At 36.9% G+C, this 23,477-nt stretch overlaps 2 protein-coding genes across 8 annotated transcripts in view; one reads left to right on the forward strand and one right to left on the reverse strand.

Moving 5' to 3' along the window:
• Nucleotides 1-515: 515 nt before the first annotated feature.
• On the reverse strand, nucleotides 516-9,823 carry LOC120493100 (TBC1 domain family member 24). 5 transcript variants are annotated; one of them, XM_039691552.2, is made up of 8 exons: nucleotides 9,300-9,821; nucleotides 7,431-8,457; nucleotides 7,186-7,338; nucleotides 5,941-6,004; nucleotides 2,958-3,053; nucleotides 2,599-2,812; nucleotides 2,247-2,368; nucleotides 517-1,013 (listed from the first exon to the last, which is right to left on the reverse strand). In XM_039691552.2, exons 1-8 carry the CDS (start codon nucleotides 9,700-9,702, stop codon nucleotides 750-752), a joined length of 2,343 nt encoding a protein of 780 aa, XP_039547486.2. In that variant the 5' UTR covers nucleotides 9,703-9,821; the 3' UTR covers nucleotides 517-749. The 5 variants fall into 5 exon arrangements, with proteins under 5 accessions (XP_039547488.2, XP_039547486.2, XP_039547487.2 ...); XM_039691553.2 differs by having other exon boundaries at nucleotides 860-1,017; nucleotides 9,300-9,819; XM_039691554.2 differs by lacking the exon at nucleotides 2,958-3,053 and having other exon boundaries at nucleotides 516-1,013; nucleotides 9,300-9,823.
• The window catches only part of stx8 (syntaxin 8), a 96,099-nt gene continuing 81,023 nt past the window's right edge, over nucleotides 8,402-23,477 (forward strand). Inside the window, exons 1-4 of one of the 3 annotated variants that reach the window (XM_039691557.2) lie at nucleotides 8,402-8,420; nucleotides 19,536-19,585; nucleotides 19,971-20,070; nucleotides 20,171-20,265. In XM_039691557.2, coding sequence (XP_039547491.2) covers nucleotides 19,569-19,585; nucleotides 19,971-20,070; nucleotides 20,171-20,265 — 212 coding nt within the window. In that variant the 5' untranslated portion in view covers nucleotides 8,402-8,420; nucleotides 19,536-19,568. Of the gene's footprint in view, nucleotides 8,421-9,565; nucleotides 9,738-19,453; nucleotides 19,586-19,970; nucleotides 20,071-20,170; nucleotides 20,266-23,477 lie in introns of those variants that run through there. The other 2 variants (XM_039691556.2, XM_039691558.2) reach the window with 2 other exon arrangements.

Below are 23,477 nucleotides of genomic sequence, written 5' to 3' on the forward strand. Positions count from 1 at the left end.
AACATATTTTATTAACTAACAGTGTAAATTAATGTGTTATTATGTAGAACTATGCATTAATGTGTTATTATTCAAAGCTATGCACTTCAACTTCCAGTTGTCTGCTTTAATTAATCATTAGCTAATGATTTGCAAAGGTATCATTATGTTATGACTTTACTTGTGGAGGCACATCATTATTAACTAGTCATTTAGTAATTGTTGTAATTTGCACATGAATTTGCACTACAATAAAGTAATTAATCATGTATTAATGCATATAGTGTACCTGTCATATTATCTGGAAGTTGAAATACAAGGCTTTGGCTCATTCTGGTAATTAACATATTAATTAACACTATTAGTTAAAAAAATGAGTTATTATGGAATTAATCCACAATTACATTTTTAATGTAATAACAATTTATGTATGAACTAATACATTAACCTTACAGACTCTTAATTAGTTCCTAATGTGGTAATTATTAATGAATAGCTGAAATAATCATTAGTTTAATTCAGTATTATCTGTGCATTAGTTAAGCATGAATTAATGCTTATTAGTGCACCCGTGTAAAGTGTTACCCACTACTTTAAGTAGATGTAGAGAATTGTCACGGACCAAACAGTCCGGCAATGAGGAGAACAGGAGTTTTTTTTGTTGAAAAATTGGGTTTTGTTTTATTTACCCCAAAAAATATGAAACAATTATAGAAACCAAAAAGTTAACAACAAGGCCTGTAAGTGAGGTCAACAAAATATAAGTATACTCAAAACAGGATACAACAAAACAAGATATGAACTAAACAAACTGACCTTCCTAAATGAGACACAAGGGAACATAGTGGTTTGGCCAAATCAACATTACACATAAGTGGAAAACAAAATGGCCGACAAATACCACAAGTACAAAGTAACAAACAAAACCCAGAACCCCCCTCTGACATGCCCTCACACGGTATGGCTTGATTGGCAGGCCTCAGGATATCACAGTCCTCTGCGTTTGGCCACGTCTTTCTTCCCCCAAGACAGACCTCTCTCCAACATGGTAACAAAGAAACAATAATTAACAGAACAGAAAATGTTTACATAACCCTACAATGTGGAAATGTCTGCACTCCATTTAAACAGTGTATGGCTAAAGCAAATAAATGTATATTATAATTGAAATAAACTATATGAAATGTGTCAAACATGAATTGTTTGGGGTGTGGCTAACTGCAAAAAATAACTTAACCTGCATACTTAACCGATGTGTGCTGGTATTACCATTGCTGGCTGTTACCCGGTGTTGCCTGTGTGGCTTGGGCCATCACAGGAATAGTAAATGAGGGGTGACGATTTCGGACACAGCCATGAATGTGATTACTGGCTGATACCGACCTGTGGCCGATTGATTGGAGCATCCCTTTTACTTACTACTTAACTTATAGGTTCACAAAAAGATTATAAATCCAGCCGTATAGCTGAAGTCAAAAACCTTTTGGTTCCATTTTTCAGGTGTTTGATTAGGGTTGCTGCTAGACTTTTCAGGACAGTGAGCCAAAGTTGTCCACCCCATTCATTGTGTCAAATATGTTGATTTGCACAAAACGTATTGGTTCAGTTTTGGTTTGCAATCTTTTACCCAGAATAAATCCTGCTCTGGAGCAAAGTTAGCCATGTAGCTTAAAAGTTAGCATGGTGATGAACAGATAAAAACCAATCCACCTTCTGCTCAAACTCAAACATACATTATGGGTAGCCATTGTAATGGCAGGTGCTACAGGCCAGGTATTTTATTCCACTCGCAAGCATTGCTTTTTAAATCCACTTTATTTACTACAGCCATGATTCAATTTCAGTTGCATCTATTTGGTGTAAAATCGTTCTTTTTAATTACGACATTGCAGATTTTTAATGTTTTCTAAAATGCAACAAACTGCTGAATACTGTCTTTGTTATTCCAGAAATGCAGAGAATGACAGGACTACAAATATGAAAAATAATATAAGGCATACAATAAAACAAGTCTGAAAATGTAAATAAATAACATTGTGTAAATTTGAATCTTAAATGAAATCTACAATCTATTTCTGTTCATACTGCAGTAGCGCAACAATGTACAGTATTCCTTCACTGTGAATGCACTACACTAAATCTTTAATGTTCATAGTTTTGTCTCAAAGCATGATGTCATTTTGTAGACACATTCTACCACAGTGTTCCTACAGTCTTCAGTGTGAAAACAGCGGTGGAACAGACAATGAATGCTGGATACCCCACACCTCTAGAGACTGGATCTTGAAGCTTGTCCTGCAGAGTGGTGGACTCTCAAATGTATCGCAGCTTTCAGAATAGCCAGCTGTCAGATCAGCCTGCAGGTATAGCGCATGGCCACCATCGCCACCTAGGATAGAACGCAAGTAAAGGGAAAGGAGTGTATACACAACATTTCATGTATATTTTTTCCCAGTAATGTTGACACAAAGGCAACGTTCCAGGATGTTTGCAGGTGAAATGTGCACACGGGGTAAGCAAATATGAAGCCTGAGAGGCAGCAACGTTGTTTATAACAATAGGGGATAACTGACATGAAATAAGTATTCTGAAAGAAACCTTTCCTTCACACCTGCTCACCAATAAAAAGTGTCTCATCATCTCCTGCCATGAATTTGAATGTTGACAATGTGCAGAAGGAAGAAGACTTGTATCTTTGGTCCTGAGAAATGGCACTGGGTCTGTACACGTGAGTGTTTATTCGAGAGTTAGCGGAGAGAGTTTGATCACTTTTGTCAGACATTCCAGAGATCTGCAGCACTGTACGCTGGTACCGTTCCATTCCTGGTCGTAGCTGAAAAATGTATTTGCAATTAGGAATTCAGTTATTCTGTTATCGACCACCGCAAATCATATTCTGGTCCATACAATGTGACACCAGGTACAATTTAAAGCACAACAAAGCAATTGAAACGAATGGCAAATGGATGCTTACTCACAGTGAAAACAAAGCACTCTCCTGTGCCAAAGAACTTAAAACCCTTTTCATCGCAATTCTTGTGTGCCCAATCAGAAGACAAGAAGGCCCCACAAATCTGTGATGACATGAACAAAATAACATAAATGTAACACAATATTGAGATTTCATCATTTCTGTAAGATTTTCTACAGCTACAGTATAGTACAGTATTCCCGAATAACATTTTTTTAGTTAAAAAAATACATTTTAATGGCCAAAAAATCCTTTCAAAGCCATATAATTATTGATTTTCTGAAGCCTAACCATCCCTCTAAACAGAATGTGCATGACCAATGGTGGGGAAAGTTACTTTTAAGAGTAATGCATTACTATATTGCGTTTCTCACTAAAAAAGTATTGTGTTGCATTACAGATGCATCAGAACTGGGAACCCAGCCTGGTTTTTCCAGAGCGAAGCCACGAGTAGCACTCAGCATCCATTTTCCGTGATTTGTTCCAATAGCTGAGGAAAGAGCAAGACGGGGGGGGAAAGCATAGAGTGGACAGCGGGGCCAGAGGTGGGCCTGCAAAGAGCCAGGTTCATCAAATCCGGCACGCTGATAGCTTCCGCTCCTTCCTCATCCAGTTTTCGGAGAAGGTCGGCTTGGAAGAGCCACACTACGCCCATCAAATGTAATGCCAATATAGCCTGCCCAGCAGCGGTACAAGCGTGGATGTTCATAGCGGAAGTAGTGCAGCAAGCTTTAGAAGGTTGCGCCATCTTAGCTCAAAGATGGGCTGCTACAGCTTCTTCTACTGGAGGAAGAAAGCAGTATCCTCTCTCTTTAGCACCGTCCACCACAGAGAATGCTGCTGAGTTAGAGAAACACACTCAGGCTGAGAAGGGGGCATTTTGAGAAGACTTTGCGATTTCTTCATGAAGTTCAGGACGGTCCCTTTGCAGGAAACATCCATCCAGTCGGTTGTGCGATGGAATGGATGAAAAATCAGATTATATCAAGCCATCAAGCTATATGTATAGGCCCAGGCCACGTTTGTCTCGGTGGGACGTGACAGATCTGACGTCACCAAGGGCCTCTCTCGATAGGCTGATGCAGTTGCCGCAGGACAGCCAATAGGCACACGAGCCGTCCTGCCTGTGTCTGCATGCTGCCGCAACATGTTTTCATTAATTCAAAATGGGCTTTATGCCCAGCTGCACTACTTCCTGAACTTCAGCCAGCTTCTTGTTTCCTGTCTGCCATTATTGGCCAAATTGATTAATTCAGGTGTGTCTGATTATTGTTGCCATGACAACTGAGGTCAGGCACACCTGGATTAATCAATTTGGCCAATAACTGCAGACAGGAAACAAGGAGCTGGCTGAAGTTCAGGAAGTAGTGCAGCTGGGCATAAAGCCCATTAAGGATAAATTTTGGCTTTAATATCTTGTGGAAAATAGTACTGCGTCCCAATTCGCCTACTTATACTACGCCCTAAAAGTATGTACTCTTTTTGTGAAGAAAAAGTACATACTTTTGAGTGTGTAGTAAAAGAGTAGGCAAGCTTTGGGACATACTACTTTGTCATCTTTAATGGACAGCTCTGTCGCGTGCATCCTATCACCGTGAACTGACCTGTCAATCATCTCGTCACAGGTAAAATCCTCCATTCAATCTAATTTAATTTCAATCTAATTTAATTAAATTTTCGTCAAGTTAGATTCTGATAATTATCACTTAAACCCCTTTATCTAAACCTCTCTACATAACCGCCGGACTCACGCGTCCTCCATGTCTGTAGTTTTTTAACACCTTTTCTCTTGTGTTTGTAGTTCTAACCGAATCCTCGCCCAATGCGCAATGGGTTTTAGGCAATATCAGCCGTTAGAGTGTGCATCGATCTGCACTTCGGATTCTGACCGGACATAGTAGACCATCCGGGTCTCTTTGGAACCCTCATTTCAACATACTATGATTTGGGACGTACTAATTCTATTTTCGAATACTACTTAGGACGGATAGTATGCGAATTGGGACGCAGCAGCAGTTTTCGCCTAGCGTAAGATGTTGCACAGTACGAGAGAACCTCTCGAAAGTGAACTGATTACGCAACTCAACATAATGCGTTACCCCCAACATTGGTCATAGCACACTATTAAAAGATACTTGATGTCCTTTTAAAATTGTCTATTCATTTGAACCCTCAAACTGTAACTAATAATCATGACTAATTTTCTCTTTTCTTTCTTCCTCTTCTTCTTTTTTTTCTTTCTTTTGTATGTGTGACAGCTCTGTTAACTTAAGGATAGTATACTTTTCTGCTCTCTTTCACTAAGCAATATTGAATGTATGATCCATATTATTACTTGTGTTTATGAATAAGCATGCCCACTCACAAAAACGTTAAACATTGCGAATGGCTCGCATGTTGTCCATTTACAATGGCTACCTTTGGCCTTCATAAACTTAATTTGATTTACACTTCAACTCTAAACTAATTTGTGTATTTCTACCCAGATAGCAGATGATGACATTGTGGTGTGTTACAGAATCTGAGGGAAACTGACTCAACATCAAAATGCACACAACTGTAGATGTAAAAACATCTAGGGAGGATTGTGAAGACATTTCATTGGAACTTCATTTATTTTGTGTTTCTTTTTTGTTTTTGTTTTATTTATGTTTTTAATCATGTTCATTGTCAATTTCAATTTATTATTTGTACGTTTAATGTATTATTATAAGCCCAGATAGACAGAAGAAGGGAAACATTCATGATGCTAATAAATGATATATAACATGAATAATATTAATGAAAATAAACTATTATTAAAGAGGTTATTCGTAACACAGTTGTTGTTCTACTGTCTATAGCACGCTCAAAGCATGGTTCTTTATGGAACCTTGTAAAAATGTATTTAGCACCATAAAGGCTTCTGGTATTGCTACAAGCTGAAGAAAACTGTCTGGCTCTGTTTTGAATCATTTTTCTTAAAAGTGTACAGATGGATACAAACATACCTCTTCATCTGCAGTTTTCAAGAGTAAAACGGTTGGATCATGCCCCTCAACTTTGGAATAAAACCTATTTTCCAAAAAAAAGAGACATATTTCAAGGTTTATTATTACTCATTATTTTTCATTGATATTTATAACAATTAATTATGATTAAATTAATGTTATTTTTTAAATTTAAATTATGGGTCATGGGTTTTAATGGATTTCAACCACTTGCTAAACACAAAACAAAAAACTAAGAATATTATGAAATGCAATATATTAAATCGAATAATTAATATAACTATTATTTAAATTGTCAATAATAATGATGATGATTGCAGATAAATGTTTTTTTTTTAGTTTAAATGTATTTTAAGCATTTCTAAAAACATGATTTTATGCGATTAAACCATAAAATTATTTTATGTTATTTTCATAGAAATGATTAATGTGAGTGTGTCTGTATACACTGTAAAAAATTTGGAGTAGGATTTACTTGAAAAAACCTTGCTAAACGATCTCACTCAGAAAATGCTAGTAAATTTACAAAGATTTGCCAAGTAACAACCTAAACATATTTATCAGTAGCTTTAATTAGAAATCTTTAAGTTAAATTTACTTGGAATGTGGAATTAAGTAAACTTTACAAAAAATAAGTAATTTTAACTCGGCTTGTAAAAGGTTGATTAATACCGATTTCCTTTGCCTTTGTATTACACTTCACTAAAACAATTATCTTGAATTTTATTAGTCATTTATAGTATGTTCTTTACTTAGATCATCTAAGTAATTTATATACATCATGTCAGACTTTAAGCCTTATGTGAATGCAAACACCTCAATACTTGGTAGACACAATGGCGGTAACATTTGATGGATCGTTTTTGTGTTTGAATGTGTCGTTTTAAGCAAAAAATTTACTCGAAATGTCACAAAATGGCAATTTACTAATACTGAAAACAAAAATCAATGATAAAACAGTGTAAATACAGCTGGAAACCAGTGAAAAATGAACCTCATTAATTATTCAAGGTCCAGTGCATGATGGGAACCCCAGTATCAGAAAAGTTGAGTAATTTTTACTTAATTTTATCGAGTTGATATTACACTTTCATTTATACTCGCTTGAAATAAGTACTGATATGGAATTTACTTAGTTTTTTAAATTCTTGCCTGAACTAACTTTTTCAAGTAAATTACATTGGGTTTTTTCACTAGTATTTACTTCACCAAAAAATCATTTTTTACAGTGTAGAAATTACATACAAGGAGAGACTTCTGCCATGAGCATTTGTACTGAATAGTTGCACAGGACTGAATAGAGCGAATCGCTCTGGAATCCAAGCCCAGACCACCCTCATCTCGGTTTCAGTCACTACAGAGGAGCTGAAGTTCCGAAAATCCATAGCTTGGTATGAACTAGGAGATAAAAATAGAGTTTCATCTGTAATAGGAATATTCTGAAATTCTCAAAATATATGTATTTTTATTGACCTCAAAAAACCCCTCACCTCTTATTGTGGATGTCCTTATGAATTAGTGCGTGCTTGTTGGCATTGAAGAGAAAAGTTAGTTGGTTGCGTGTGGGCAGCTGTATTTTAAAAGCCCTCTCAAGCATTGCCTCAATCGTACTGTGGCGTGCCACGTTCTCCACAAAACTCTTCATGTCTTGTCGGAAGTCATCGACGTGGGCCACTCGTGAGGACACAGAGACTTTGTAAAGGCTGAGAAGAGCAAGAGCTACACGGTACAAAACTTTGTAGCCCTCCATTAGATAGACATCCAGAACTCTGATAGCGTATGCAAACGGTAGATCGGCAAAGATCCACATGATCCAGTCAGAGTAGAACTCGAAGAGGTTTTGGTGAGAGCTGGCTATTAGCTTACGGATGCCTCTGCAGTATTTATTGGCAAGGTCACCAAAGGTCATGCACGAAGCATGTGAAGTGAGGAAAGTGTGGTCAATGTAACGCTTTTTAGAGCCTGTGTAGGTCACCAGGGAACACATACTGTGGAAACACTGGGCTTCATCCTCACTAAAGTGCAAGAGAAGGGACACCAGAGCGGACAGGATGGGACAGAAGGTGACATCAGGAAAATGGTGATTTATACAGATGAGAATTTTTTTCACTGAATTCACACCTGCTTTATTAAGGCAGTATCTGGGGATTTCCCCATCCTCCATAAACTTTGGAAAAGGGTGTGTGCTTGTTTGAAATTCCCCAAAGAGCTTCCCAACTAGGGCATTATATGTGTCCACATCAGTGTTGGTGGATGTGCTCTCGATGTTGTGGACGATGTGTTGATAAGCCTTGGCTCTGAGAGTATGAGGCATGGACCAGAATCCTGTACGGCCCATTGCTTTGAGCTCATTATGGTCACTCGAGAGGATCTTCCGATAACGGATGGCCGCTTCTGGATAAATCTTTTCCCAGTCTACATACTGACCGTATTTCATCCTGACAGAAGAGCTTATCTCCCAGTTATCTACCTCAGAAATGGTAATCATGGGTACACCCTTTAAACTTCCTTTATTTCCTGTTTAAATGAAGCATGTTTCAGAATCAGCTGTGACACTATCTTTGATATATTAAAGTAGCAATTGATCAGAGTAAAAAAAAGAGAAAAATATCCTACTGCAATACGAATTTAATAATAGTGATATTACAATTGATGTTCCAAACAATATAGAATATTCAACCCAAATGTAAATATGTTCAAAGATCAAAAACGACCTGATAATTCATTTATTTTGCTGTAACTGTGTCTTGTCATCTGACACAACAGAAATTTCTCATTTGAAATGTCTATGAGCTTGTGTACTAAATATTTTATCATTTAGTAGGATATTGCTTTAGGTTGGGACTTTGCATTAGGGATTCACAATATATCGGTAAAATATCGGTCATCAGATTAGAAAATTGTTTTAACTGTCACTATATTGGATTTTCCAATGTGCATGGTCAGTTCATTGTTCATTTCTTCTATTTGTATTTATACTCAGTTAAAAATGAATAATTTCACAATTAATTCTACAAATCTCAAAATTAAAATCTCCTTGTGCTTTATCGTTGTATATATTGTAAGTTGTAATGCCTAAATTAACTTTTTTTTTTTAAAATGTATAATTAATAAAGTATCATTACAATAATAGTTAAAAAATGCTCCCACTTTTCACCCGGATCATTTTTTAACTATATACGCATTATTTGGGGATATAAAGTTGGGCAAAGCTGCATTTCATGGCTAAATTAATGGGAAATTAAATTAATTGTACACAGATTATTTATGATTTTGTCAATGCTGGCATTTGTGCTTTAAATGTCTTTTTTTTTTTCTTCATTTGTTTTTTTAAAGGTAAAAATATCTCACTTACGCACCTGCAAGATCCTTTTTGGCCCATGTGCTTGAGTGTCCTTTAGGTCTTTTGATAGGAGGCTTTGCAGAAATACATATCCCACCAGTGTTTCTTTTCCCTTCCTCACGGTGTAGTGATCTTGTTCTTGGTCTGATAGCATTGCTTCTGCTAAAATGACCTGGTTCCTCATCATCTGTGTCACAAGAATAAAAAGATCTTGAACGAGGTCTAATGTGGCTTCTGTCCTCGTCAGCCTCTCCCGTTGAGTGTTTTGCTTCGTCAGGGCTGTAAAGAGATCGAGAGCGTAGTCTGCCAGAATTTGTCTGGTCTGCAAACTGTGAATTACTACCACTCTCCACATTCTGGACATTCACATTTGTAGAGCCAAAATGGGCACATGCAACATTTGAAGTAACCTTTAGCATGGCCTCACCAGTTCACATAATAAAGACTTTGAAAGGTAAGTTCACAGTAGGTTTGTTGATCTCTTTGTAATGCCCTGAGACACCTGGTTTTTGTTCAGATGATGTGACAGTCAGGTGATCTGCTCAGGTGGTTTACAGTGGAAAATATCAGACGTCCTCTGTTTATTTTTTGTCTTTAGCAATCAACTGTGAACACTTGAGGATAAACACTTAAGAAAAGCTATATGACATAAAGCAATGGTGTCTAATTTAATACAACATATACATAAAGATACACACTGTAACTAGCCAAACTAAAATAAAGAATTATGAAGTAACTTAATATAACTTTGACAAATTTATACAGTGAATGGATACATCTTATTTTTTTATGTTGGATTTTTTTCTTATGAAAAAATTTAACATGTTTTTCCTTTCATATATTTTTGTGTAGCAGAAGCCACAATGTTACAGGATCAAATGCATATTAGGTAACACTTTAGAATACGGTTCCTATAGTAACTATTATTAACTAACAAGAAACTCTGATTAACGAACTAGTAAGTAATAGCACACAGACGAAAGTGGTAGTTCACTATTAAGTAATCAATAACTACTATTTTTTTAATACTTCCCAGAGAACTACTGAAAAAGTTTATTAACAATCTAGTAACTTCTATTAACTAAAGTAATAGCTCACAGATGAAAGTGTTACTAGATACTTCTGTGGGAATAACTAATTATTTGGATTCGTATTATAAAGTGAAGATCATTGGAACTAACTAGTAATTACTCAAGTGTTACTAAAGACATTTTCTAAAAGTATACTAAAGTTCACCAAAAATCTCAAACGTTTGCACAAATCATGACTAGATCATGTAGTAACACTTCAGTAATTACTAGTTAGTTCCAATGATCTTCACTTTATAATACGGATCCAAATAATTCCCACAGAAGTATCTAGTAACACTTTCATCTGTGAGCTACTAATTCGTTAATAAGAATTTCTTTTAGTTAATAGTAGTTACTAGATTGTTAATAAACTTTTTCAGTAGTTCTCTGGGAAGTATTAAAAAAATAGTAGTTATTTATTAGTTAATAGTGAACTACCACTTTCGTCTGTGCGCTATTACTTACTAGTTCGTTAATCAGAGTTTCTTGTTAGTTAATAATAGTTACTAGATTGTTAATATTGTGTTACTCATTAGTTCTTGTGTAGTTATTCATTAACGAAGGAACCGTATTCTAAAGTGTTACCGCAATGTATGACAGAAATATGGTTGGAAATATTACATACAATCTTTTTCAAAACATCCTTTTATTTCTATTTATTAAAAACAAAACAAACAAACAAACAAACAAACAAACAAACAAACAAAAACATTTTGAGTACAGCATTAATAATCATCAAGAGGCAGAAAGTTCTCAAAGGGTGTTACAACACCTCTAATTGAAAGCTTTACTCTCTAACTCCTTCTGTGTTTATGATCACATAGGAAAACTTCTCCTCTTCTTGAAGTGTCACAGAATGTTGATACCAGAAACATTCTAATGAGCTCTTTTCCAGGAAATTCAAAAAGTCAGCGCTTCTTGTTTTCAACACACTGCTATTTATTCAAACATGCGTATGTTTGGATGTTAAACAAATTGTTGAGGCTCAAAATGGGGGCCAATATAATTAAATAAGACGCAAAACCTGTTATTTTTGTCAGAATGTTACAGGTTAAAACACTTCGGTTAAGGCTTTATAAACATCTTATAAACAGTGTGCTGCTTCATATCAAAAGTGAGTGCACAGTCAGAGAACAACACATAAAACAAATTAAATGAATTTAATTATCAAGTAAAATTCAAATACAAGCCTTTGCGATATATCTCCCTGATAAAAGTGGAACATTGTTTTTTTTTTTTAAATAAGAGAAGTGTGAATAGCTATAGTAGCTACTGATAACTGCACTGTAAAAAACAATTAGTTCAGTTTATTTAATGAAACTAAGGGAACGAGTTTGCATGATAAAATAAAGTAAGCATAACTTAATTGCATCATATTCTTACTTAATCGATTTAAGTTTTGTCAACTTAATTCTGTTTGTGATCTGAGGACGTGTACTCCCAGAGTCCATTGTGGCATGAATAAATGAATTGCTTTGTTTTTCTATTTTTGGCTTTATTTTACCATTACAATTTTATTTACAATCGCTATTGGGGTTATACTTACAAGAGACCACGAAGAAAAGAAAAAAAAAAAAAAAAACTGACCAAAACTTACTCAAACCAAATGGTACTCAGTACCATTTGCAGGTGCAAACAGTACAGATTATGAAGAAATTTTAAGTAAATCCAACAAATTATTGGACATTAAGTGAAGTTAACAAACAAATTCTTACTAAGAACAATGTTAGATTTGGACACTTTAGAATAAGGTTGACAGGACACATTTTGTAAGATAAAAACAGACAGATCAGATGTCAGGGCAAAAATTCTATTCTCTCTTGTCTCTACACTGACATGGGATAGTTTTGCATATGGGATAGATGTGATGTAACTGCAGCAAGGCCAATGATATGGTTTTTCCGATTTTCAACCCTATATGTGTTATATGTGTGTCCCGTTCCCCCCCGTTCTTTGTGTATTTGGTTTAGTCCTGTGTCTCAGTTTTCCCACTCCTCGTTAGTTTTCAGTTCCTTCACCCGTGTCTAGTTCATTTGCCCCAGCTGTGTCTTGTTCCCCTATCTGTTCTCTGTGTATGTAAACCCTGTGTTCTCCCGCACTCTTTGTTGGTTCTCGTTATATGGTGTGTTAATGTTTCCTGGAGTCCTTGTCTGAGTTATATTTAGTAAAGATTATTGAATTTGATCTGTTGACTGCTGCCTCTTCATCTGCCTGCACCACACCCATAACAGAGGAACCGACCCCCCCCCCCCCAAAAAAAAAAAAAAGAGGTCATGTATGTGATGGCTAAAGACAAGCTGGCTGAAGACAAGCTCCTTACCATTCAGCAGGATGGCCGTTCTTTGGAGAGGTATGTTGTTCCTGGATGTTTCCCATCTAGTGAACTGGGGTAACTTCACAATTAATGCCTGCTTCCGGTTTGGACTGGATGATGATTTATTCCATCTCATCTCTGTTGATGATTGTTATAAGTTCGTCCCGGACTTTATTATGCCCTTGAATTACATGGCTCAGATTTCCTCGTTGACTATGCAAAAGATAGTGAAAATTATCATTCAGTCCCTATCTGGAAGTATGTAGGCAATGTGGGCCCAGTTCACCTCAATCCGGTATCCTCTACATACCTCTCCAGGAGCTACATGTCCCCTGCTACACCCAAGATGGCCGAGCATTCATTGCTGGTCCCATCCAGCTCCGAACCTGTGCCACTGGTCCCATCCAGTCCCGAGCTCATTCATCGTGCCATACCCACCATACCAGTGGGGATCTTGGTAGTGCTGAACGAGGAGGATGCGCTTATTGACTGGGATACTGAACTTCCACCACTGATTCCAGCCAGCCTTGAGTCGTCATCGCTGATCCAACCCAGCCCAAGGCCTTTGCCGCTGGTCAGCCCTGCCGAGCCTTCGCCACTGGTCAGCCCTGCCGAGCCTACTCCGCTGGTCCCGTCCAGTCCTGAGCCTACTCCGCTGGTCCCGTCCAGTCCCGAGCCTACTCCGCTGGTCCCGTCCAGTCCCGAACTTATCCCAGAGCATGTTCCTGAGCCTGTCACTCTCCCAAAGAAAATTTTGGGAAATTTTGGGATATAGGACTCGTCTCCATTCTGGCCCACTGTGCTACCTGATTCCACCCTCACTCTCAGAAAAAAAGGTACGAAAGCTGTCACTGGGGCAGTACCTTTTCAAAAGGTATACTTTTGTACCTAAAGGGTGCATATTGGTACCTTCATGGTACATATTTGTACAATTATGGTACCAATATGCACCTTTTAGGTACAAAAGTGTACCTTTTTGAAAAGGTACCGCCCCAGTGAAAACTTTCGTGTCTTTTTTCTGACAGTGTCTGGAGGCTTCCTGCTCAGGGTAGGCCACGCCCTCATCAGCCTCCTGGACGCCCCCCCCCCCCACACACACACCTCTATTGAAGTTATACGGCGCGAGGGGGGTGTAATGTTACATGTGTGTCCTGTTTCCCCCGTTCTTTGTGTATTTTGTTTAGTCCTGTGTCAGTTTTCCTGCTCCTCGTTAGTTTTCAGTTCCTTCACCCGTGTCTAGTTCATTTGCCCCAGCTTTGTCTTGTTCCCCTATCTGTTCTCTGTGTATGTAAACCCTGTGTTCTCCCGGACTCTTTGTCGGTTCTCGTTTGTATATGGTGTGTTAATGTTTCCTGGAGTCCTTGTCTGAGTTATATTTAGTAAAGATTATTGAATTTGATCTGTTGACTGCTGCCTCTTCATCTGCCTGTGCCACACCCGTAACAATATGGTCCACAATTATTTTAGAAGAAAAACGTTATGCCCACATATTCTGGTTATTTAAAGTGCCCCTATTGTGATTTTTTGAATATTCCCTTTTATGCAGTGTGTAACATAGCTGTTTGTGAATGTAAACGTTCTTCAAAGTTGTAAAGTCTAAAGTGCACGATAAAAAATCGACTCTGAATCGCCAATACAAGTTTTTTTTTTCATTCGAATCTTACTGCTTTATGGTTCTACATCATTAGAAAATACTTTTGCATAATATTCCCCTATGTTGTATGCTGTCCACCCACGAACAACTTGACCAGCCTTGACTGCTTTTCAAATCTCTGAGGTTAATGCGGGATTTGCAAAATACTTGCCCTTGAAAGATGGGTCAATACCCAGTTTATTTGCAGCTTTCTCATCACAACCTGTAAGAATATTAATATATTTTCTACCGGGTGTTCAAAATAGTTAGTTCTGTGTTATATTGTCTAAGTCATGTAAGTAAAAACTCAAGTTATTACTGTCTTACTGAAATACTTCAGCTAATCAGCTGTGGGCCACCATTAACTGTGTCTATTAATGCAGATCGTCTGTCGTTCTCACTATTTTGAGTAACGATAAAGGATGGAGCCAGATTTGTTTGTTACATCAGTCATTCACATTAGTTTGGCTAATGTATGCACTGTTATTTATACAGTTCCCGTATGTGCACCGAAATATATTAGAAATATACACATCGGTTTGTTAATGTGTATCACTCTTGTTAATGCTGATGAAGTGCGGAATTACAGTTGAAACATCTATAATACCTTGCAGCATATGAGAAACATCCTGACTGAGTCGTCCTTGTGATCAAGGTTCGGTTTGAATGACTAGTTCTTCCAATGTTTCATCATCGGACTCGCACTCAGATTGATATGGTAAAACCAGTGTCATCATTACTGTCTTCAGTTCATTTGCTGACCTGTAGGAAGCTTCCAGACAAGGCTGATAAGCTGATAGTCCAGTTATGGTAATAGCCGTGTAGCTTCCGACAGGCGCTGTACACGGTAGACCCATCACAACAGACTGGGCCATCTGGCCAATCAGAGCAGAACAGGCTCTTGGAATGGAGGGACTTAGTGAGACTGATTTATCCTTCAACCGAAGTGTAGGCATTGAAGACTGGGGCTGAGAGGGGGCTAGTGAGGACAATGGAGGAACTGAAGGAAAGGAGGAGCCATGTTGTAACTAGAGGGGTGAAAGGTCAAGGCGCAGCCGTCAACCCAGAAATCCGAGGTGGAGAAAACGATGCACCAAGGTGAGGTCAGAGGGATGAGGGTGTCCATGGTAGAGCCAAGAGAGTGTTGAGCCAAGGTGGAGCCGAAAGGTCGGAGGGCTGAGTTGGAATCCGGGGCTTGGAGGCTTGAGTGGGAGCTGATGGATCCATGCTAATGTGGGGCTGATCACTAGGAAGCCCCTGGTGGATCCGTGCAGCATAGCGGCTCCACTGGAGGAGCTGAGAAGCTGAAAGTAGCGATACATAATACATTTACCCAGCTCTGTTCAAATACCTCAGCCAAAGACTAGGGATGCTAAAATGTTTCAGGCATGTCAGATCAAAAAAGTCACTTGTCTGGTCCTTGAGGGATTGATGGTCCTGCTCCACACAGAGCATTCGGACTGCAGGTATAACCATTTTTAAATTCAAAAGTATGGTCATGAGACAAACAGCAAACAACATGCAAACATGTAATCCTGCATAGAAAAATACTCAACTTCACTTAAAACAGGTTGTTACGCAAGTTATACTTAAGTTTCGCCTGACTTCATCATACTCATATTCTTGTCGGAATATGAGTCTGAAACTGCTTCATTGGGCTTTGATTATATGAGGCATGTCTTAATCGAACCAGGGAAAAACAAACAAACTCTGCACTCAATTGGATAGTCGGTAAACCTACAACCAATCAGAGCAACGCAGTAAGTCAAATACTTTGCATAGCGCAGTTTTCAACTATAGAACTTACTTATTTTAGAAGTTAAATAACAAGTGTTGCGTCTTTTACTTACTCCTCCATGAGTGCGACCAAAGGAGAAACCACAACGACCACAGGCTTTTCATTACGTCCCATCTTCTTAACGACCGTCAGAGCCAGCTGATAAGTTACACTTTTGCCAAATCATGTAGATCGACAAATTCCTTGATTGCAGTTCTCTGTTTGTCTATTAAAATGAATGCGCTGTCGATTTATTTCACAACAGACGCGACAGCGGAATTTATACATCTCAATTCTCCAGCTGCAGTCATATCTGAGGGAAACCAGTTAAGCGCTCTTTGATAATGTGATGATTACGTCCTTGCAGATCATCTGTCCATCATCGTATAAAGCCCGCCCTGGCAATTTGATTGGCCCGAACGTTTCTTGTCAGATCATAATTATTTCTCAATGGATCGAGTCCAGACCGAACTTCCCGACCAAAAAATGTTGTGGGCTGGCATCAAGACTAACTTAAGTTGCCTGTAACAGAAAAGTTGTCTTCCTCCCAGTGCTGCTGCTTGTATTATGTCTCTCAAAATGTGCGTGCTAGCTTTGCTTACATGTGTACATTATTAAAATATAGTATGTAATTTTTGGCCACCAGGGGGCACTCGATCTAAATAATAACAAAAGACGTACGTGATGACAGCCTTCTGAGGGAGAGCGCGAGCGAACCAGCAATATACAATGTCCATTGGAACACGCACGCTCTGTCATTCCCCACATTCCTCACTCATTCTAACTATGCATTTTGACAATCAGGTCTTTTCGAACAGAGAGATATATGAATTATCAGACCCCTATTAAATCAATACCCCATCTAGCTAGTATTAATAGATGTTTAAAAAACACGGTCACCTTTCGTTAATAACTATAATTACGTTTATACAATGAAATCGAACAAGATAACGTTAGTGAACTGCATATGAAGCTACTTTCTCCTGCTATGTATAGAACAAATATGAATTTACATTACAGCTACTATACATGAGAGCTAGCCCGTCTGCGTTTTACACATGACATCATCATTTCACAAAATATACAGATAGATATAGTTAGCTGAATGGGTGCTTACCTGTTTATTAGAATGCAAGCGAGATCGGCATCTCTCTATAGCCTATATTTAGCTTGTCACAAAGCTCTCTCCATTTTTTAAATGCAACCCCACTGTTTACCCATGTCATGCTTTTTCTCCTGTCCCAAACCCTTCTCGGATCATATTTTTTCACCCATACGTTTGCCAAAAACTAGGACACTCGGCCAGCAGTTTTTTTTTTTTTTTGAAAACCAGGACATTTTCATCACTTTATAAAAAACAGCCAGGACAGAACGTGAAAACAGGACTTGTCAGGACTGTTGGTCACCCTAACATCTGCGCTTTTATGGCTCCAGCTGCAGAACATGCAAGCAAAGCTTAATCATGGTCCATAACTAATACAGACTAATATAAATATTACATATAATAGTCTCGGTCAAGTTTTATTTGATGCAGTTGCAAAATGATACTAGCTACTACTTTTTTTTTCTTCGTTGTTTTCTTTGCTTTTATTGACGCTAGACCGGCGTTCCCCTTTGTGTTTGTCGATTTCGCTGGGTTACGCAGGAAGTTAGAGAAAATAGAGGAGTGAAAAGTTACATGATGCCATAGACGGGCGACAAAACGGAAATAAAGAAACGGCCCATGTCTTCGAATTAAACTATATATATATCTCGAGATTTGAAAGTTGGTGAAAACTTTTGGGATAATGTAAGTACATATCTAATAGAAATATATAACATAGATACAGTTATTTTTGCTATTCTTAAAGTATACATATTGTACCTTTAAAGGTATAGCGGAGGATCTTTCCGAATTTTAGAGAAGACCCGCCCTCTCCAATTTTTAAAAAAAATGCACATGCACAAACACAACACTCTTGCTCCCGAGAGGGAACGTCTATACGCCTTGCACAATTATGTTGCAAATTCTAAACTAACTAAAAAATATTCATAAAAAAGACAACATGTCAAATGCCCTTCCGTGTTTTATTTACTTATTATACTGATCGATTGAGTGACCGAGGACTCAAGACATGATATGTGCAACCCTGTATCACACGAAATACGTTCTGAGGAAACTATATTTTGCAAATCGCAATTACGTTACATAGCAACATATAAGCAGTGCTATTACGTTGGTCCTTAACCTAATATCTCTCATTGTTAATACGTTATTTTATACATAGTTGCATATGGAGAAGTAGCTTGTTACATTTGTGTAATAATAAACACACAAGATTTTAGAATATTTCAGCGTGATACCATTTACCATTTTGGACAAAAGGCTACTTTAGACAAATTGAGATGTTTACCGTGTCTATGCGGTGCATGACTCGTGCCAGGGCTAGCATTGTAGCTTGCATTAACTTTTACTAGTGATTTTAAATGGATTTCTCCAAATAGCGTGACAAACCTTACCTGTGTAGTAGAATCTTCGCGACTGCGGCATCAGTGAGAAGCCCAACCTGTGCTTTTAGCGCACGCCAGTGTGTGATATTCACCCAAAATCTCTCTGGTCTTGTTTCTACATTCTGCGGCCTTTCTCTTCTTATCATACACTTAGTAAACATTTTTTCTCTTTCGACCCTCAGCCATTTTCAAAGGAATGGCTGAAACCGTAACTCCGACATAATACACCTGAAAGTGAAAACTACATAGGGATGAGCACGTAGCCTACGACGGCCTTACGTAAACATATCACCAGAATGATTGACACTTAGGTGGACCAATAGTATAGACTACCCACCCGGAAAAAGAAAATCCTCCGCTATACCTTTAATATACTGTATATTGTATATATTGTATATATTAATATATATATATATATATATATATATATATATATATATATATATATATATATATATATATATATATATATATTGTACCTCACACACACACACAAACAACTGATGAGCAAAATTTAGATTATATTATATGCGAATCACTGATATCATCACTGGTTTTACAACACTTTATTAATTTGTGAATATGCACAATATTGGCATTAAACACAACCTGAGCTGAATTAAAACCTCAACTTTATTTTGTCATTCACTTTTCGATATTTTTGTGAAAACTAGGCTACCTCTTTCAAATATTCATAATTCTTATCAAGAACTAATGATTAAAATCATTGGAATGCATAGGATTTATAATGTCACATATGTTCAACAGTGGTACTAGCAACATTAAGTCAGCCGTTAAGATAATTTGTAGTTGTTTATCTCCTCCTTTCTTTTCTATTCTCTTTCAAACGTTGTAAATTATTGTCCCAGATTTGAAGTACCGAATGAATTGTGTCTGTAGGAGGCCACCGTCTGACGTCATGCCCAAACAGGAACTGTTTGTTGATGTGATTTTCTCATTTTCTACAGAAACGCTGGTAACTGAAACAAAAGTTCCGCAATATGTCACAGGATTTCTGGTAAGCATTTTATATTGTTATCGTTTATTGACAACTGAGGTCTACAGTTTAGTGCAGTAGAGTTCATAAAACTCAATTTGCTGTTTAGTTCCGTGGATCTGTAACGTTAATAGCAGCCACATCAGTTGAGACTGAACATAGCTGTTTTAATTTCCTTTATGGCTCATTTTATTATAATGTGTTTGTGTACATATGTGTGATTTTATTTTTATTTTTTACGAGGCGAAAAAAGAAAAGTGTAGAAATGTTGCCAGGCTGGTTAGATGAGATTAATGTCACATGCTTGTGTTGACGACAATCTTGATTAGCTAAATAACTGGCAACACACATTTTATGATCTGTTACTACTATCAGCTTATTTTTTGTTTTGTTTCCCATTATTTAGGTTACAGAATTATGATGCAGCTTGTCGGGTGGCTCAAGAAATTGCAGAACACATCCATGAAAGAAACAGACTGCAAAGAACTGGAGGAAATCCAGCCAAGGTAAAGACAGGGTTTCATTGCTCATAGGATGAAGTTGAGCACTCCGTGTCAGTGGTCTTTATGTTGTAATGTCTCTCTTCTTGTGTACCTGTCCCTACAGCTGAACATGACCCTGAGAGCATCATTACAGAAGCTCAAACAGAATATAGCACAGCTCAGGGACACGTTGAATCGAGCTGCTGTTCAAAGGCAGATGTATCCTTTCCAGTATTCATACTAATTTCATGCACAAATCCTGAGTGTGGAATCCAAAGATTTTGAAAGGTAAAGATCAGTAGGGCCTATATTGCTATATTTTACTCAAGAGGAAGAATATGAAATCAGTATTATACTCGTATTGAGAATCTGTTCATTATAGTTTGTTTAGAGTTGGTTGTGTTTTGAAGATTCTTTAAATGAAAGTTCATCCAAAAATGGATTCAAACCCATTTTCTTTGTGGAAGACAAAATGCAAATTTCACACTCATCCTTTCTAAACGGCAGTGCAAAGTAGCTCATCCTTTAAGCTCTAGAAAAGTCTGAAAAAAAAAAAAAAAAAAAAAAAAACTAACGTGATATATTCCAAGGGTTCTGAAGTCATCTAACCCTGATGAGGCCAAACAGAATATATTATTAGCTGATTATACTGTACTCCATTGAGCTGGTATCTCAAGAACAGGATCAGTCCAATCACTGAACATGTTCATAACCTCGTTGGCGCCTCTTCTTTTTATTGAACCAGTTGATATGGCTCATGAATCAAGTTCTTGAGTTATGATCCAGTCAAAAAAGTTGGATCTTCAAACAGTTCAAATCAGTTCAAACATTTCCTTTTGTGTTCCACAATAATATTAATATTAAGAATACAGGTTAGGATTAAAAAAAAAGTATTTCTAATAAGCATCGTTCAACTGAACGATGCTTATTAGAAATACTTTTTCTAAAGCAACTGCTAAAAAAGTTGCTTTAGTACTGGTACTAAAGCAACTTTTTCAAAACTCTTTGTACAGTCTGCTTTACAAATATGAATCTTGGTCAAACAGTTAATCTCACCTCCAAAACTCACTCAGACCAACAAAAAAAAAATCATATGCCTCAAAATAAGCTTGTTCCACCATAACACTTCCAACAATTCTCATTCAGAAAACATGTCATATTTATAACATACTGACCTAAAAACACTGACATCAGTGAGCATTAAATAAATCATGAACTTTTATCATTAAAGTTTTTTTTTTTTTTTTTTACATAAATCAGTATTTCATTAAAGCAAAATAATACGTTTTTTTTTTTCATTTTACTGACTGTATTACAGCATAAAGAGTGAATGAGAAATGCAGCAATTAGTAAATTTATAGTAAAAAAGTTGAAACAACAGAATACAATCCTGAAGTAATAATACAAAAAAAATAAAATAAAACAAAACAACAACAACCCCCAAAAAACAACAAATGCTGGTGAATTCTGTTTCATAAAGCAAACTTAAAATAGTTCAAACTCAGTTACCCTGGAAACTTATGCTGGGAAACTAGCCTGGTCCGGGGCAGGCTAAGTCTGAGTTCAGGCTTAACGAGCATACAATTTATACTCACCTGCTGGTATTTCGATGTCATTTTATTTTACTTAACCACTATTAATGCATTTTTTTTTTAAATAAATAAGGAAATGTACTTTACTAATAAATGTAAGAAGTTATAAGGTATAAATGCACTAAGAAATGTTCAAAACTTGTGTATTTAATTGGTGAGTTTGTTTAATGAGTTTGGTTATTAATGAAGTATATAAATAGGAAGCTGAACTCGTTTCCAAACTTAACCATGGCGTGTCCTTTCATAGATGAGGTGTTGGATGAGGGAGATATAGTCTTGCGGAGGGCATTTCAAAGAGAGAGAACTTTCAGAGACAGGTCAGACCCATTGGCATTAAATGACAGCTACAGTACCTGTATGAACGATATAGGTTCTCAAGAGATGGGATTGCATATATTTGTAGATTACCAAGCCCACACATATGCAAATAATTATTATGTTTAATATGGTCTAAACCATGACTGTGCAGCCTTTAAAATTTTCCACTGGCCCCTCAACTTTCTCCTTAGTTAAACAAACACACAGAAGTCAAAGTATTTAATGTGATTTGTCTTTATTCAGAGTGAATCTGCATGTTAGGGGTGAAAACACAAATAAATGTTGTGAATGATCAAAAAGATAATGTTTTTTTTTCTTTTCCTTTTTAAAAAAATAGTAGTTCTACTTGCATTTTTCTGTAGCTGTTGAATTTCCAGCTCCAACTTCCTCATCTTTAGTTTTTTTTATACTGGATGTCGATATCAGTTGCTTCCATTTGTTAAAGGCAGTATCGTTTATACTCTCCTTTTATGTTTTATGGTGTTATGTAGCAACATTTAAGTTATTTCATTACTCTTGTCACATTGTTTTCATTTCTTAATACTCACTTTGTCACATGTAGTCTCAGATTGAGAGGGCTCTAGAACAGTGTCAGCATCCTGAAAACACATTATGATCATTTTATCACACAAGTACACTTTTTAATATTCAATACAGTATAGCATGGATGGAACCTGTGAGTACCCCCTCCTTGAACATACAGACAGTCTCCTCATCCTCCTCAACTGATGGGCCTTCTCCCTGTCTGTGACCACTGATTAAACTCAGTTAAACTCATTAGCTTACATAACTGATTTAAAAGGTCTCATACTCACAGGCAACATGATGTCTGGTGGATCCATAAAGCATACAGAATCTTGATAGAAAAAAAATATGTATTTTTTTTTTTTTTTACCAAAATGCACCATTACAATAGCACAAGTACCACATGACATTACTGCTATGATGTACTTAGGCCTACAATGCCTAAGGAAGGAGGAAATCAGTTAGTCATGAAGGAATAATGATAATAAAACACACACCTTTTATATACTCACTCCTTATATGATGTCCCCCCCTCTATTCCCTCAAGGACGGGCCTCCCTTTATTAATTTCCAAAGCCAGGCAGATCCTGTGCAGAAGTGAAGCTGACTGGTGGTGGCCTTCCCCCAGTGCCAGCAAACTCAGTCTTCTTTTTGGTCGCTTCAATAAAGAAAATAATTAACCCTCTGGGCTTCTTCGTAAATGGGTTACACTTAGCTTCCTCCCGGTCAAAAACGGACGAAGCCTTAAAATTTTACTTTACTTCTTCCCAGGATAACCATTCAAATATATTTTTGTTCTATAATATTTTATGATTATTATTTAGAATTTTTTGAATTTTTTATGATACTTTGCATTAATTATATAATTTTTTATGAGCTATTTTTTTCCATTAGAATTAATATACATATTTTTATTTTATATTGTTTTTTTTTTCAATAAGTACAACATTTCACATCAAAATAGAGTGTCAGCTAATAAAAAAAAAATTATTCAAG

This window comes from Pimephales promelas, chromosome 8 (assembly GCF_988280905.1).
Source record: "Pimephales promelas chromosome 8, fPimPro1.hap1.1, whole genome shotgun sequence".
Taxonomy (NCBI): Eukaryota; Metazoa; Chordata; class Actinopteri; order Cypriniformes; family Leuciscidae; genus Pimephales; species Pimephales promelas.

Coding starts and splice junctions, on each gene's coding strand:
- LOC120493100 (XM_039691552.2), bottom strand. CDS start 9,702: ATGCTAAAGGTTACTTCAAATGTTGCATGTGCCCATTTTGGCTCTACA. Junction 6,005..7,185: donor CATGGCAGAAGTCTCTCCTT/GTATGTAATTTC, acceptor TTTGGAAAATAG/GTTTTATTCCAAAGTTGAGG. Junction 1,014..2,246: donor TCAAGATCCAGTCTCTAGAG/GTGTGGGGTATC, acceptor TGTTGGAGAGAG/GTCTGTCTTGGGGGAAGAAA.